The sequence below is a fragment of the Podarcis vaucheri genome (genome assembly GCF_965113315.1).
Source record: "Podarcis vaucheri genome assembly, chromosome: 4".
In the NCBI taxonomy this organism is placed as follows: Eukaryota; Metazoa; Chordata; class Lepidosauria; order Squamata; family Lacertidae; genus Podarcis; species Podarcis vaucheri.
In genome coordinates this window covers 11,595,987-11,610,128 of record NC_138762.1, presented here as the reverse complement: position 1 = coordinate 11,610,128, position 14,142 = coordinate 11,595,987, and the positions used below count along the sequence as shown (strand labels likewise).

General features: G+C 49.4%; 1 protein-coding gene across 7 annotated transcripts in view; it reads right to left on the bottom strand.

Moving 5' to 3' along the window:
* USP35 (ubiquitin specific peptidase 35) overlaps positions 1–14,142 on the bottom strand; it is a 44,881-nt gene that overhangs the window by 20,716 nt on the left and 10,023 nt on the right. For all 7 annotated transcript variants that reach the window (XM_082219036.1, XM_082219035.1, XM_082219034.1 and 4 more), the window contains 2 exons: positions 4,753–5,452; positions 1,997–2,132 (listed from right to left, as the gene is read on the bottom strand). In XM_082219036.1, the coding sequence (XP_082075162.1) occupies positions 1,997–2,132; positions 4,753–5,434 (818 nt within the window). In that variant the 5' untranslated portion in view covers positions 5,435–5,452. The remainder of the gene's footprint in view (positions 1–1,996; positions 2,133–4,752; positions 5,453–14,142) is intronic.

The following is a 14,142-nucleotide window of genomic DNA, read 5'->3' as shown; positions in this document are numbered from 1 at the left end:
TGCTGCGTGGAGGCAGGGTTTTCAGTGAATCTTGCCTCATGAGTTTGGGATTCATGACTCATCTTGGAAGTCCAACAGGGGAAATAGCTAAGCCAATTGCCACTAGGATTAGCACAACAGCTCAACTAAACTCTGATGGTTTAGTTTAGTGCTAGGGCTGGGCGATACTTTGCTTTCTACATCTGCAGAGAGGTAGGGGGATAGCTCAGTCAGTACAGCACGAGACCCTTAATCTCAGGTGTTATGTACTGAGTTGAATAGGATCCAAAATGCAGCAGTCTGATTGGTCCAAAACAATAGGATTCAGAATGCAGCAGTCTGATTGGTCCACAGGAGCCACCCAATCCAGCTCCAGGTGGAAGTGAATCCGCAACCCGATTGGCCTACAGGAGAATCCCGGAATTAGCCAGTCACGTGGGGCCCATTGTGTAAATAATGTATATAAAGCAGACATCCTGGGGGAACTTCCATTCCTCCTCACCACTATGAGCTGAATAAAGAGCATGAAATCCACTCTCGACTCCAAGTATATTTCATCAGGGTTGTGGGTTCGAGTCCCATGTTAGGCAAAATCAGCGCTTTTTTCAGAAAAAGTGTTTAGGGTTACTCTCCTTTTGACTCAAGAAAACCACCATTTTATAGTTCTGGCTGGGGCTGATAAGAGCTATAGTTCAAGACACACATACAAGACCACATACGGGCTACTCCTGCCCTAGAAGAAGAACAGCTGTCTGCAGCCTGGTGGGATCTTACTGAACTACAACTCCCAACATCTCTGACTACAGGTCAAAAGGGCTAGGGGGCCATCCCTCTGTGCCTTCCGGCCACTGCCTTCCTGCATCTGTCCGGCTGCTAGGAAACAACCATTTGCCAGGAACGGGCCGCTTGCTGCGTTGACGTCATTTGGACGGCTGCCCAGGGCTTGCGCAGTCTACGCAGGAGGAGGCGAGTGCCTGGAAAGGAGCCCCAGATGCAAGGACGATCTGGCAGGCGCTATCTGGCCTGCCGGCTGGCTCTCAAAGCCTCCTCCAAACCAGCCCTCGCGTGAGCCTAATTGCATTTCGCGGGCTCTGCTTCATGTCTCTCCCAATTCTGCCCCAGCGCGGGGGCTGTTTTAAAAAGGGAAAGGGAGGCCATCGATCTTCCAAGGGCTAATTATAGAAGCCAGAGGCCTTTAGTAGCATCTGCCATTAGCTGCCCAGGGAAAGAAGAAGGAGAAAGAACAATAATTGAACCAAGTTGAGAGGTTGTGCGTGTTCTCTGCAGCACTTTTAGCTTTGCAGGACACAGCAAAACAAAGAATCGTGTGTTCCCAGAAAAGAACCAGGAGGAAGAGGAGGACTCCTGTCCTGAGAAAACCAAGAACATTATGAGTAGAGATGGGTGCATCTACCGTATTTTTCGCTCTATAAGGCCATAAGACGCACCTGGTTTTTGGAGGAGGAAAACAAGAAAAAAAAATATTCTGAATCCCAGAAGCCAGAACAGCAAGAGGGATCGCTGCACAGCGAAAGCAACGATCCCTCTTGCTGTTCTGGCTTCTGGGATAGCTGCGCAGCCTGCATTCGCTCCATAAGACTCACACACATTACCCCTTACTTTTTAGGAGGGAAAAGGTGTGTTTTATAGAGCAAAAATACGGTATTTCCCAAATCCGTGCCATTTTTGCATGTGTTCAGCCACAAACCCACCCCACCCGGTTCTCACAATCTATTGTTTTTAAAAGAAATCTGCAGGAGAATATGCATAGAAATACGTATTTATAAACGCTTTAGTGACTTCTGTCTGTTGGGACTGGTGGGGTGGAAGGCAGGCTGGCCTAAACACAAACACACACAGAATTCTCCAAGGGGTAACCACTGGCCTCATGCTTGCAGGTCCCTCTTCTGTTCCTTTGCACACACCACAAAAAAAGTATTATTAGTACCATTTGTGAAAGCAGCCCGCCCCTGCAAGTACTCTCTGGGGAACACTTCTCTCCCTGGGCGTTCCTTACCTGCCAATTGCCATCATCATCTGTACATCCGTTATGCTGTCGTCATTGGTGAGGTTTCTAAGGATGCCATCCATGAGTTCTAGGGGAACGTACTGGACCACGCTGGCTAAGGCAATCGATGGTGGGTCCTGCTCATCTACAAGACCGTCGAAGGCAGAGGCAGTCCAAAAAAAACAAGTGGCATCAAGAATTAAGACAGTGTACTTCGCAGGTAAAGGTAAAGGGACCCCTGACCATTAGGTCCAGTCGCGGACGACTCTGGGGTTGCGGCGCTGTGTGTTTCTACCTATCCAGGGACTTCCAGGCAACTCACAAATCAAACAAACAATCACAAACACATACACACACACACACACACACACCAGAAAAGGGAAACAGAGGCCAGAGCAAACCTAAATGAGCATACCAGTCTGGATAGTTGGCCTTGGTGAAGATTTGATGTTTTCATCCCCAAAACGTTTTTGATTTGAGTTTCTACTCAAATGAGGCTGCATTTTAATGCTGTGTTTTAATCTTGTTTTTAAGTTGTATTTTAACCAATTGTTTTTATACCTGGTGTTAGCCGCCCTGAGCCCAGTCTTGGCTGGGGAGGGCGGGGTATAAATAAAATTTATTATTTATTATTATTATTATTACCGTATTTTCCGCTCTATAGGACGTACTTTTTCCCCTCCAAAAATGAAGGGGAAATGTGTGTGCGTCTTATGGGGCGAATGCAGACTCCTTGGCTTCAGCGATAGCAACGCGAAGCCTCCGAAGCCTGCGCTCCGGAGGCTTCGCGTTGCTTCCGCTGAAGCCAGGAGAGTCTGCTCTTTGAGGCTGGCGGTGGGGGAAAGCAGCGCAGGCTGCATATTTTTCCCCTTGATTTCCCCCCCTGAAAACCAGGTGCGTCCTATGGGCCGGTGCGTCCTATAGGGTGAAAGATACGGAATATCTGAAATGTGTATGGCTCCGCTAGTTATACTAAGAGACAATGGAGTGTGCCTCCGGGGGTGAGGTCAAACTGGGACACAAGCCTGGACAGTGTGTGTGGAGGTCCTGCGCTGCCCAGGGGACAAGACCCCCCTCTCAGCCTCGCTGATGGGGTCCAAAGGAAACCAGAGCAATGTGCTTGGCACCAGCTTGGTGCCGGAAGGAGGCGTACAAGGCGCCATACGACCGTATTAAGAGACTCCACTTTGGATTTGTGTAGGGATTATTCCAGGCATAGGCAAACTCGGCCCTTCAGATGTTTTGGGACTACAACTCCCATCATCCCTAGCTAACAGTACCAGTGGTCAGGGATGGTGGGAGTTGTAGTCCCAAAACATCTGGGGGGCCCAGTTTGCCTATGCCTGGTTTATTCCTTAGCCAAATATATCCCACAAGGCAGCCGGGGTTTAGGATCGGCGTTTTCCTTCTCCTAGGTGGGCTCCCTTCCCCGGTAGACAAGCCCCATCTGCCCCTCACTTCCCTCTGCAGTATGTGCAGAAATCGCCTTCTTGACCATTGGACCCACTCTTGGTCTTGTCCACTCAATCCACCAGAGCCTGTCTTCTCATGAAGTCCATAACTCACCAAGGATTGAGACCCATCAGCTACCCTCACCTGGTTCAGCCAGCCAACTGAAGCTGTTTCCCAGGTGTGGCCGCTGTCGCACGCTGGCAGCTTCTACAAGCCACAGGTGAGAGGTGAGTGCAGAGTGGGGACCAAAGGTGGACAAACTACTCAAGAAGGAGCACATCATGTACTAAAGGTAAAGGGACCCCTGACCATTAGGTCCATTCGTGGCCAACTCTGGGGTTGCGGCACTCATCTTGCTTTATTGGCCGAGGGATCCAGTGTACAGCCTCCGGTTCATGTGGCCAGCATGACTAAGCCGCTTCTGGCGAAACCAGAGCAGCGCACAGAAACGCCGTTTAGCCACTTCCGCCCTGCAGAGGAGGTGGCGTTGCGGGCTTCATAGCCCAGGCCCCACACGATTGGGGGAATCCCCGGCCACGTCACCCCCTGGCCAGCCAATCGGCTGGCTCTGGGGGTGTGGCCTGCCCTATTTAAGGCAGGCGTGGTCCCGGGGATCTCCCTCTTTTGCCGCCTACCAGCTGTTCTTGAAGGGCAGTCTGATAAAGGATTCCGGGGGGCATGGCCCTGTCTGAAGCCTATGGAGGTAAGGGCCTAAGCACACCCCTGAGCGGTGACCCCAGGGGAGTTCCTAGTTGATGTGCATAAACAGGACTCCCCCTACTGGTGGTTAACCCTTCCCAGACTTCAAGCGGATGGGCTGAAGCCGGATATAGTCGGTTAGGACCAATGCCTAAGCCAATACCACTCATCACCAGTAACCAATAAAGTTGTGGCCTTATTTAGCCCATTAACCTTAATAATTGTGTCATGTGTCTTTATTTCCACTGGGGGCCACGCAAACCTTCCCACTGGAGCGGTACCTATTTATCTACTTGCATTTTGACGTGCTTTCAAACTGCTAGGTTGGCAGGAGCAGGGACCGAGCAACGGGAGCTCACCCCGTCGCGGGGATTCGAACCGCCAACCTTCCGATCGGCAAGCCCTAGGCTCAGTGGTTTAGACCACAGCGCCACCTGCGTCCATGCAACAGAGGTACTATCCCTCCCCAAACACCCCCATCATCATCTATAATCTAATAATAACAATAATAAAATCAAAACTCTCCGGAAAAATCAACACACACATCACCACAAACCATGTTTATCACTAGCACTGATGCTACGAAACATGTTCCGCCCGCGTAGCCCCCTCACCTGTCGAAGAGATGATAGTGAAGAGCTCTTTCAGGGACGGGAGAATGGAAGACACCTGAGTCTTCCAGATCTTCTGAAGCAAGGCGCTGACTTTGATCACCTGGTCCAGGAAATCAACAATGGCCTCTTCCCTTCCGGAGGCAGGGCGGAACTGCCCGATGCACCTTACGAGCTGCTGGCAAAAGAGGGCCTGGCGCTTGCCCATGGGGATACATTGCGGGTACTGGGTTAAGAGCTTGCTGATTCGGACGCACTGCTTCAGGCCCGGCCTCTCACAGACTTTCCGGAGAACCTCCGTCCTCAGCAGGCTGAAGATGTCGTTGGCCGAGGGGCCGTCCGAGACAAAGGGCAGCCCCAGGTGGATATAATCTAGCACGTAAACGCTCCTCTTCCCCAGAGGCCCATAACCCTCTTGCAAAAGGCTCAGGAGGAAACGGGCATTGAAGAACTCTTCAAAGGCTTCCCGGTGGTAATGGCCGTAGGCTTCCAGGACCTCTTTGCCAACGGACCTCTTGAACTTCGTGTCGCCCACCAGGAATAGCTTGGTCGAAAGCTCCAGCATCAGCCAGCACTGCTCGCTGTCCATCGACTGCTTCGAAGCCTCGATGACTCGCCGCACCAGCCCTTGTTTCATGTGGTCGGGGTAGGAGGACATAAGAATGGCTTCAAGAATCTTGTCCATGCTGGTGCACTTTGTGTGCTGAAAGGGAATCGAACAACGACAAGTTTAGTTTACAAGTTTGTTTCTCCCTAGGGCAGAAATAAAATTAGAACGTTTCAGAATGCCGTAGGCCAGGGATTGCCAACACACCACCCGTGGGCACTGTTAGAATTCCTGCTCCATGGTTGCAGTCACGGGATTGTTGTCTATCACATGACGGTATACGTTTTGACTCCACAGAGTGGGAAGTGATGGAGACAGGATGTCTGTGTTACTGTGTTCCGTGAAGTAATACTATTGCCCTTTGTTTTTTTCCCTCTTTGCTGTCTGATGCTAGAGAGAGAGGAAGCCATGTTGCAGTGCTCCGTGTGTGTTTATATGTAAATAAAGTAGATTAGCCAAAATGCTGAGTTCCTGAGGTCTGTCACATGGGATGCGCAAACTCTGCGGATCCCTAAGTGTGCCGGTGTCTGTTGGCATCGGTCGCTGTGATGTTCAGGCAGAAGAAAGCTTTTGAAGCTCCCGAACGATCGACCAGGAGGGAGGGAACATGCCAGTCGGGCATGTGTCTCTGCCAGGGTCCTACTCAAGTGTAGGCTGATGGGTGTAGGCACCAGATGGGTGGCCCTCGTGTATTTGCTGTTGTAGGGGAGTCAGGATTTATTTATTGTAATAAGAGGGTTGAAACGGCAAGTACTTCCTTCATTGGTAGAGTTTTTCTGAATGGGGTGCACAAGTGTGCTCTGTGTGTATGTGTGTGACTGAGAGAGATGGATTTGGGAAATAGAATCTTAGAATTGTAGGGTTGGAAGTGACACCAAAGGTCATCTAGTCCAACCCCCTGCAATGCAGGAATCTCAGCTAAAGCATCCATGACAGATGGCCATCCAGCCTCCAAAGAGCAAAGTCCACAACCTCCTGAGGGAGACCACTGTTGAACAGCTCTCACAGTCAGAAAGTTCTTCCTGATGTTTAGTCAGAATCTCATTTGTTGCAACCTGAAGCCATTGGTTTGAGTCCTGCAGTTCACAGCAAGAGAAAACAAGCTTCCTCCATCTTCAATGTGACCCTATAGATCAGGGTACCTCAACCTCGGTCCTCCAGATGTTTTTGGCCTACAACTCCCATGATCCCTAGCTAGCAGGACCAGTGGTCAGGGATGATGGGAACTGTAGTCTCAAAATATCTGGAGGGCCGAGGTTGAGGAAGCCTGCTTTAGTACGTTTCCATACTAAATTCAAAGTGTTGGTGCTGACCTTAAAAGCTCTAAACGGCCTCAGTCCAGTATACTTGAAGGTGCGTCTCCACCTCCATCATTCTGTCTGGACACTGAGGTCCAGCGCCGAGGGCCTTCTGCCAGTTCCCTCGCTGTGAGAAGCCAAGTTACAGGGAACCAGGCAGAGGGCCTTCTCGGTGGTGGCACCCGCCCTGCAGAACGCCCTCCCACCAGATGTCAAAGAGAAGAACAACTACCAGACTTTTAGAAGACATCTGAAGGCAGCCCTCTTTAGGGAAGCTTTTGATGTTTAACAGACTACTGTATTTTAATACTTTGTTGGAAGCCGCCCAGAGTTGCTGGGGAAACCCAGCCTGATGGGCGGGGTATAAATAATAAATTATTATTGTTGTTGTTGATGATGATGATGGCTCTCATCTCTCTCTCTCTTCTCACCCTCCTCTTTTCCAGGCTAAACATACCCTTCATTACCGTCTCACCTGGTAATGATATCATAGCATTCCAGTTGACTCTGGGGAGCCAAGAGAAGTTATCTGCATTTCCCATAATGCCCTTGGCCAATGCTCTATCAGTGGCATTTGTGGGGAAAGTAAATGGCGGCTCCCATATCCATCCCCACAGTGCTGATGAGAGAATTAGGGAAAACAGTAGTTCCTGCTAGGCACTGGCACCAGGGCCGGGCCAAGGCACTTTGCTGCCTGAGGCAAGAACAATATGGCACATAACGGAAGCTAACCAGGCAGTCGAACCTTACTTAAAAGTTGAGGGGACAGCACCCTCTTTCGGAGGCCAGCCGGCCACGTGGCACAACACAGTTCTCTCCTTCAAACCCTCTCTGCGTCACTGCCTGTCCTTTCGCACGTGCCGTCTGAGGCAGCTGCCTCACTCTGTCTAACGGCAGGGCCGGCCCAGAGCACCGCGGACCTGCTCCCATTCGGCCTGCCAAAACGCCAGCTGCACAGCTATCTCCCGCCCGCCCCCCCATCAAGACCATGAATCCCCAGATGGGCACTCATGTTTCAAAGGCAATTACTGGCTCCTCGTTAGGAAAGTCTGGGCTTTCTGCTGATCGCGCACCGTCACTCAGATGAGAGGATAATTCTGCTGCATCATGCAGCATGCGCCGCCTGCCCTTGCCAAAATTCACTAGTGCTCCAGGGCTAGGAATGAAACCATTGTGTTTATTTCCAATTAAAGTCTGAGGTGGCGGTGGGGGAGGGAAGTGAAAATGGGGGAACTCTTTCATTAATTAGCAACGAAAACAGAAGTGGGGGGAGGTAATAAATATGCTGAAAACGCTGGGATTTCACTAGAACTACTAGTCAGAACGACGCTTGACGGGGAGTTTGAACTGCGTACAAAAGGCCGAAATATTATTTTTGCCACTGTGAACTTTCCTTTCAGGAAGCCGGTAAATGCGAGGAAGCGTTTTAGGGGAAGGGATGCAGCGCAGCAGCAGAACATATGCTTTGTATGTCAGAGGTTCCAGGTTCGATTCCCAGCTCCCATCTGAAACCCCGGAAAACCACTTTCAGTCAAGGTCCATTCACACAGCAGTTTATCCCCCTTTCCTAATGCTTCCCTTGTTGTTGATCTCCACATCTACCAGAGCTTTAGGAAAAGGTAAAGGGACCCCTGACCATTAGGTCCAGTCGTGACCGACTCTGGGGTTGTGGCGCTTATCTCGCTTTATTGGCTGAGGGAGCCGGCGTACAGCTTCTGGGTCATGTGGCCAGCATGACTAAGCCGCTTCTGGCGAAGCACAGCAGCGCACGGAAACGCCGTTTACCTTCCCGCCGGAGTGGTACCTATTTATCTACTTGCACTTTGACGTGCTTTCAAACTGCTAAGATGCAGGAGCTGGGACCGAGCAATGGGAGTTCACCCCGTCGCGGGGATTCAAACTGCCGACCTTCGATCAGCAAGCCCTAGGCTCTGTGGTTTAACCCACAGCGCCACCGGAGCTTTAATAGGATGCAAAAGCCGCTTTTTGGAAAACGGACGGAATACAGAGAATGCTTAGTGCTCATTTCCATAATACAAGGAACAACCATTTTGCACGCATCCAATGCATGCGCAACTGCTAACATGCGCACCGTTTTTTGCCCCAGAAGTGGGCAGGAATGGGGCAGGACTGCCTTACGCATGCTCTGCCGATATGCACAATGACCCAGAACAGGATCCCCATGCAAGCAGGGAGTTGCCTGTATTTGATCAGGAAGTTTTTAATGTTTGACGTTTTATTACGTTTTTATACGTGTTGGAAGCCGCCCAGAGTGGCTGGGAAAGCCCAGCCAGATGGGCGGGGAATAAATAAATAAATAAATAAATTAGCATCATCATCATCATCATCATTACAGTGGTACCTTGAGTTAAGAACTTAATTCGTTCTGGAAGTCCATTCTTAACCTGAAACTGTTCTTATCCTGAAGCACTTTAGCTAATGGAGCCTCCCGCTGCCGTTGCGCCACCGCCGCCGCATGATTTCTGTTCTCATCCTGAAGCAAAGTTCTTAACCCGAGGTACTATTTCTGGGTTAGCGGAGTCTGTAATCTGAAGCGTCTGTAACCTGAAGCGTCTGTATCCCGAGGTACCACTGTATACAATTGGATCTACAGTAGTCTGGCAGACGTTTTGGACTATGGGTGGCTTCCTACTCAAGAGTAGGCCACACTGAAATTTCAGCGGGTTAAACTTAGTTGGGTTCCCCTTTCATTGCTGGGCTGATCAGAGTTGTGGTTTGAAACAGATGGAGGGTACATAGTTGGGGATTAGGACCTGAGATAGCCTGGGTTTATGGGGGGCGGGTGCCCATAAAATGAACACATGCACAATGACCCAGCAGCCTTGGAACAAAACACTTCTCTATTTCAACTTAGCTCATCTTTATGACCCGCCATTATCTCAGCCTAAGTATGCTGTTCCTTTAAGAAGAAAAACCCAATAAAATCAAAACATATCCTGAAGACAGGAGTGCTTGCTTCCTTGCTTACATAGTCAATTTTCTGCATGGGGTTGAGGTTGAGGGGGGGGGGTGCGGGGAGAGGAGAGTCTCTTGCTAGCTTTTTCCACCCCCTTCCATCCTGCAGCAGCAAAGAAAAGAGCCAAGAGGAAATTTCAACCTGACCTCCCTGTCCTTCCTCCCTTTTCCAAAGCCACCTCCTGCTCTGCCAGCCAAGCTATTACATCACTGACTTTCTGCATCGTCGAGATTGCTGGGCAATCTGGACTCACTGAGATCTGCACCTTTGCTAAGCGCCCAATGCTCCCGAGGGAATTAAGGGCAGCGCTGCCGGCTTAAGCCCTTGGGGTGCTGCAGAGGAGAAAGTGAGAAACAGTGTTCATCTCAAGGGCCACATTCCCTTTTGGGCAGCATTTCGGGGGCCGCACGTCACTGCTGGGTGGGGCCAGAGGAGAAAGCGGGCAGGGCTACGAATGCGAATTCTGACGCCGTTCAGTAGGCTCGCTTCTACACAAAACGAGATACGGAAGCCAAAAGCACAAGGTGGGGAAAAGGAATGGGGGATTGTCCAACGCACTTCTACACACATTCAGACAACCCTCTGCAACCTGCATCCAGAAAAACAAGAAGCATCATCAGAGTTCAAGGGGACATTCCAGTCAGGCAAAACCCCTTAAGGTGGCTCCAGAGGGTCTGTACCTGGGGAGAGCCCTCAGGGACCGATGGCGAGGTCCAGAGTTTCCTCACCCCTGACCTTGCAAGTTGAAAGTACAGCTATGCAGACATGGTGTCCTTTTTGCCTGGTCAACAATGCTTGCAAATCTGTGGGGTTTTTTAGTGCCCTCTCAAGTGACATGGTCTGGCCACTAAACCTTGGAAACCAGTGTGGGATAAATCAGCTTCATATAATCAAGATGCTTAACTCTAATTAATGCATGAAGGGGTTAAGACCATAGAGTAAGCTGTCCTGCCAGGCTTCGCTAGGTCACTCCTCCTACCAATCTCTTTGTTCCCTCTCTTCCACCATGTGAACCCTACCAGTAAGGGGGTCTAACCAAGATGTGCCAAGCTTAGACTGCGTGGCTTAAGCAAGCCATCTTTGTTTTTCTATACAAATCATTTAGAAACATTTACTATTTTACTGCAGGTCTTTTCTTGCTGCTGTATGGGAAATCACATGAATCTGACCTTTGAAGAGTTTGTAAGTAAACCATTTTTCAACTTGTCGAACGTGTGGTCTCTTCCTATGCGAAGAGAAGTGGGGGACTTTGGAAGAAGGGAATATTTTAAAGGTCTCAGCAGGCCATATTTCCACACTTTACTTTGCTGCATGTTTTGTGATTTTAATTCTCTGCTGCGGTTCTCTCTTCAAAGAGTACTTGCCCCGAACTTGTATCTAGGCATCCAGGGAATTCCATTTTTTATTATTATACCTAGCATTTCCACCCTTTAACCAACAAACAAGTTAAACCAACAACCAGCACATCCCAGAGTGGCCATACATTTGCACTCCAAAAGAGGAAACATCTACAGTAGTCTGTGCTTTTCAAATGTGAAGCTCTGAAAGAAGGTTGCATCCAAAATTTATGATCGGGACTGTGGCATCACCATTTCCCCTAGGCCTTATTCTGTGCCACTAACTGCAAAATGATGCACAAAGCTTTCTCTTCATTACCTATCCTTGCCAAGAAAAGAAAAACCTTTATTAATTTTCTCTCTCTCAAGACCTTAGTAGAGTGTATGGGTTGTTAGGGGAAGGGTAGTACCTCTGGTGGGGAACACATTTTGCTGCTTCTGGGTAGTTTATCCACCTTTGGTCCTCACCTTGCACACAGCTCTCACCTGTGGCTCCTAAAAGCTGCCAGTATGTGATAGCAACCACACTCTGGAATGGCTTCGACTGGCTGGCTAAACCAGGTGAGGGCAGCCGATGGTCTCAAACGCTCATTGAGTCAGGGCAGGGGTCAGCAAACCTTTTCATCAGGGGGCCAGTCCACTGTCCCTCAGACCTTGTGAGGGGCCGGACCATACAGTGGTACCTCTGGTTGCGAATGGGATCCATTCCAGAGGCCCGTTCACAACCTGAAAAGAATGCAACCCGCGTCTGCGCACACGCGGGTTGCAATTCTCCACTTCTGCGCATGCGCGTGATGCCATTTTGCGCGTCTGCGCATGCGCGAGTGGCGAAACCCAGAAGTAACCCATTCGGTACTTCCGGGTTGCCGTGGGACGCAACCTGAAGCAAACGTAACATGAGGTATGACTGTATTTTGAAGAAAAAAATGAATGAATTCCTATGCCCCACAAATAACCCAGAGATGCATTTTAAATAAAAGCACACATTCTACTCATGTAAAAACATGCTGATTCCCAGACCGTCCACAGGCCGGATTTAGAAGGTGATTGGGCCGGATCAGGCCCTCGGTCCTTAGTTTGCCTACCCATGAGTTAGGGTTTTCCCTTGCAAGCAAAGACAAGCTCCAGAGGATTGAGCAGGCAAGAACAATAGTGGTTGGGTCCAACGATCAAGAAGGCAATTTCTGCCTGTGGTGTTGAGGGAAGTGAAGGGCTTGTCAACCTGGGAAGGGAGCCCATCTTTAATAAGGAAAACTCTGGCCCTAAACCTCCGCTGCCTTGTGGGATATCTCTGGGAGAAGAAAGACTCAGGAGGAACTGCTACACAAATTCAGAGTGCAGTCTGTAAGACAGTTGAATGGCGCCTTGTACGCCTCCTTCCGGCAACTCCTGCAGCCAAGCTGGTGCCAAATATCTTATGCTGTTAACACATCCGTTTGACTTCAGCCCCGAGTCAACATAACAACAACAACAACAACAACAACAACAACAACAATTTATTCTGGGCAGCTTCCAACAAAGATTAAAAATACATTAAAATGTCACACATTAAAAACTTCCCTGATGTCTTCTAAATGTCAGGTAGTTGTTTATCTCTTTGACATCTGGTGGGAGGGCGTTCCACAGGGCGGGTGCCACTGCCGAGAAGGCCCTCTGCCTGGTTCCCTGTAGCTTTGCTTCTCGCAGTGAGGGAACAGCCAGAAGGCCTTCAGAGCTGGACTTCAGACTCCGGGCAGAACAATGAGGGTGGAGACGCTCCTTCAGGTCTACTGGGCCGAGCCCATTTAGGTCTTTAAAGGTCAACACCAACACTTTGAATTGTGCTCAGAAATGTACTATTTTAGATCCACGGGATGCATTGTCTCCAACCTTAACTCAAGACAGATCATCCCATGCTTTCAGAAAGTTTTACTTCACATTCTGTACGACTTTGTTCCCATTGCTTTCCTTGACTACTGCCAACTTGTATTAAGGATTTTAATTTTAAAAAATTAGCAGTCTTCACACAATAAGGTTTTGCAAAAGACAGACTCTTTCATAATACGCAAAAGCAGAGATGAGGCGTTCCTGAAAAATGACACCCGCTTCCTTTGGGAGAAAGGGCAGGATATAATTGTAATATACGGACAATAAATTAAAATAAAACTGATTTCATATCATAACTCTGAGACAAAGAATTCACGCTAGATCCATTCCCTTCTTTGCATGCTAGAAGCAGTGGCGGAGCTTCATGCTCCGGCACCGGTGGGGGCGGAGACCAGGCGGGGGCGTGGCACGCACCTGCGGGGGTGGGGCGCTCAGTGTGGGCAGCCATGATGGCACCCCACCAGGATCGCGCAGCCAGGGGCGGTACGCTCCCCCCACACACACACCCCTCTTCCTCCACCAGTGCCTAGAAGGAAGGTTATAATTTGAATCAAAAACTGAAGATCAACAATCCTGTGCATATTTTCTGATTAATGGCATTGGCCCTGTATACCTGAAGGAGCATCTCCACCCCCATCGTTCTGCCCGGACACTGAGGCTCAGGGCCGAGGGCCTTCTGGTGGTTCCCTCAATGTGAGAGGTGAGGTTACAGGGAACCAGGCAGAGGGCCTTCTCGGTAGTGGCGCCCTCCCTGTGGAACACCCTCCCACCAGATGTCAAGGAAATAAACAACTGTCTGACTTTGAGAAGACATCTGAAGACAGCCCTGTTTAGGGAAGTTTTTAATGTCTGATGTTTTAAATATTTTGTTGGGAGCTGCCCAGAGTGGCTGGGGCAACCCAGTCAGATGGACAAGGTACAAATACAAGGAGGAGGAGGAGGAGGAGGAGGAGGAGGAGGAGAAGAAGAAGAAGAAGAAGAAGAAGAAGAAGAAGAAGAAGTTGTTAAGTCCCACAGTGGTGGGCTTTTCCCTCCCAAGCAAGTCTGCATATGATCACACGTTTTTATTACTGCCATTTCTGAATAATCATTTGCTTTGCCTCACAAAACCATCATTTTCTTTCATCAAACAGACCTGGAAGAAATTTCTGCGGATTCCACAAACACAAGAAATGAAAAGGAGTGAATATGGAACACTTGCACAACTTGAAATGAATGGATTTTATACCATAATTATAATACACGTCTGGCAAAGAGAAAGTATGCATCATAAAAAAGAGGGCGAGTATTTTGTTCAGTATAAAGCGG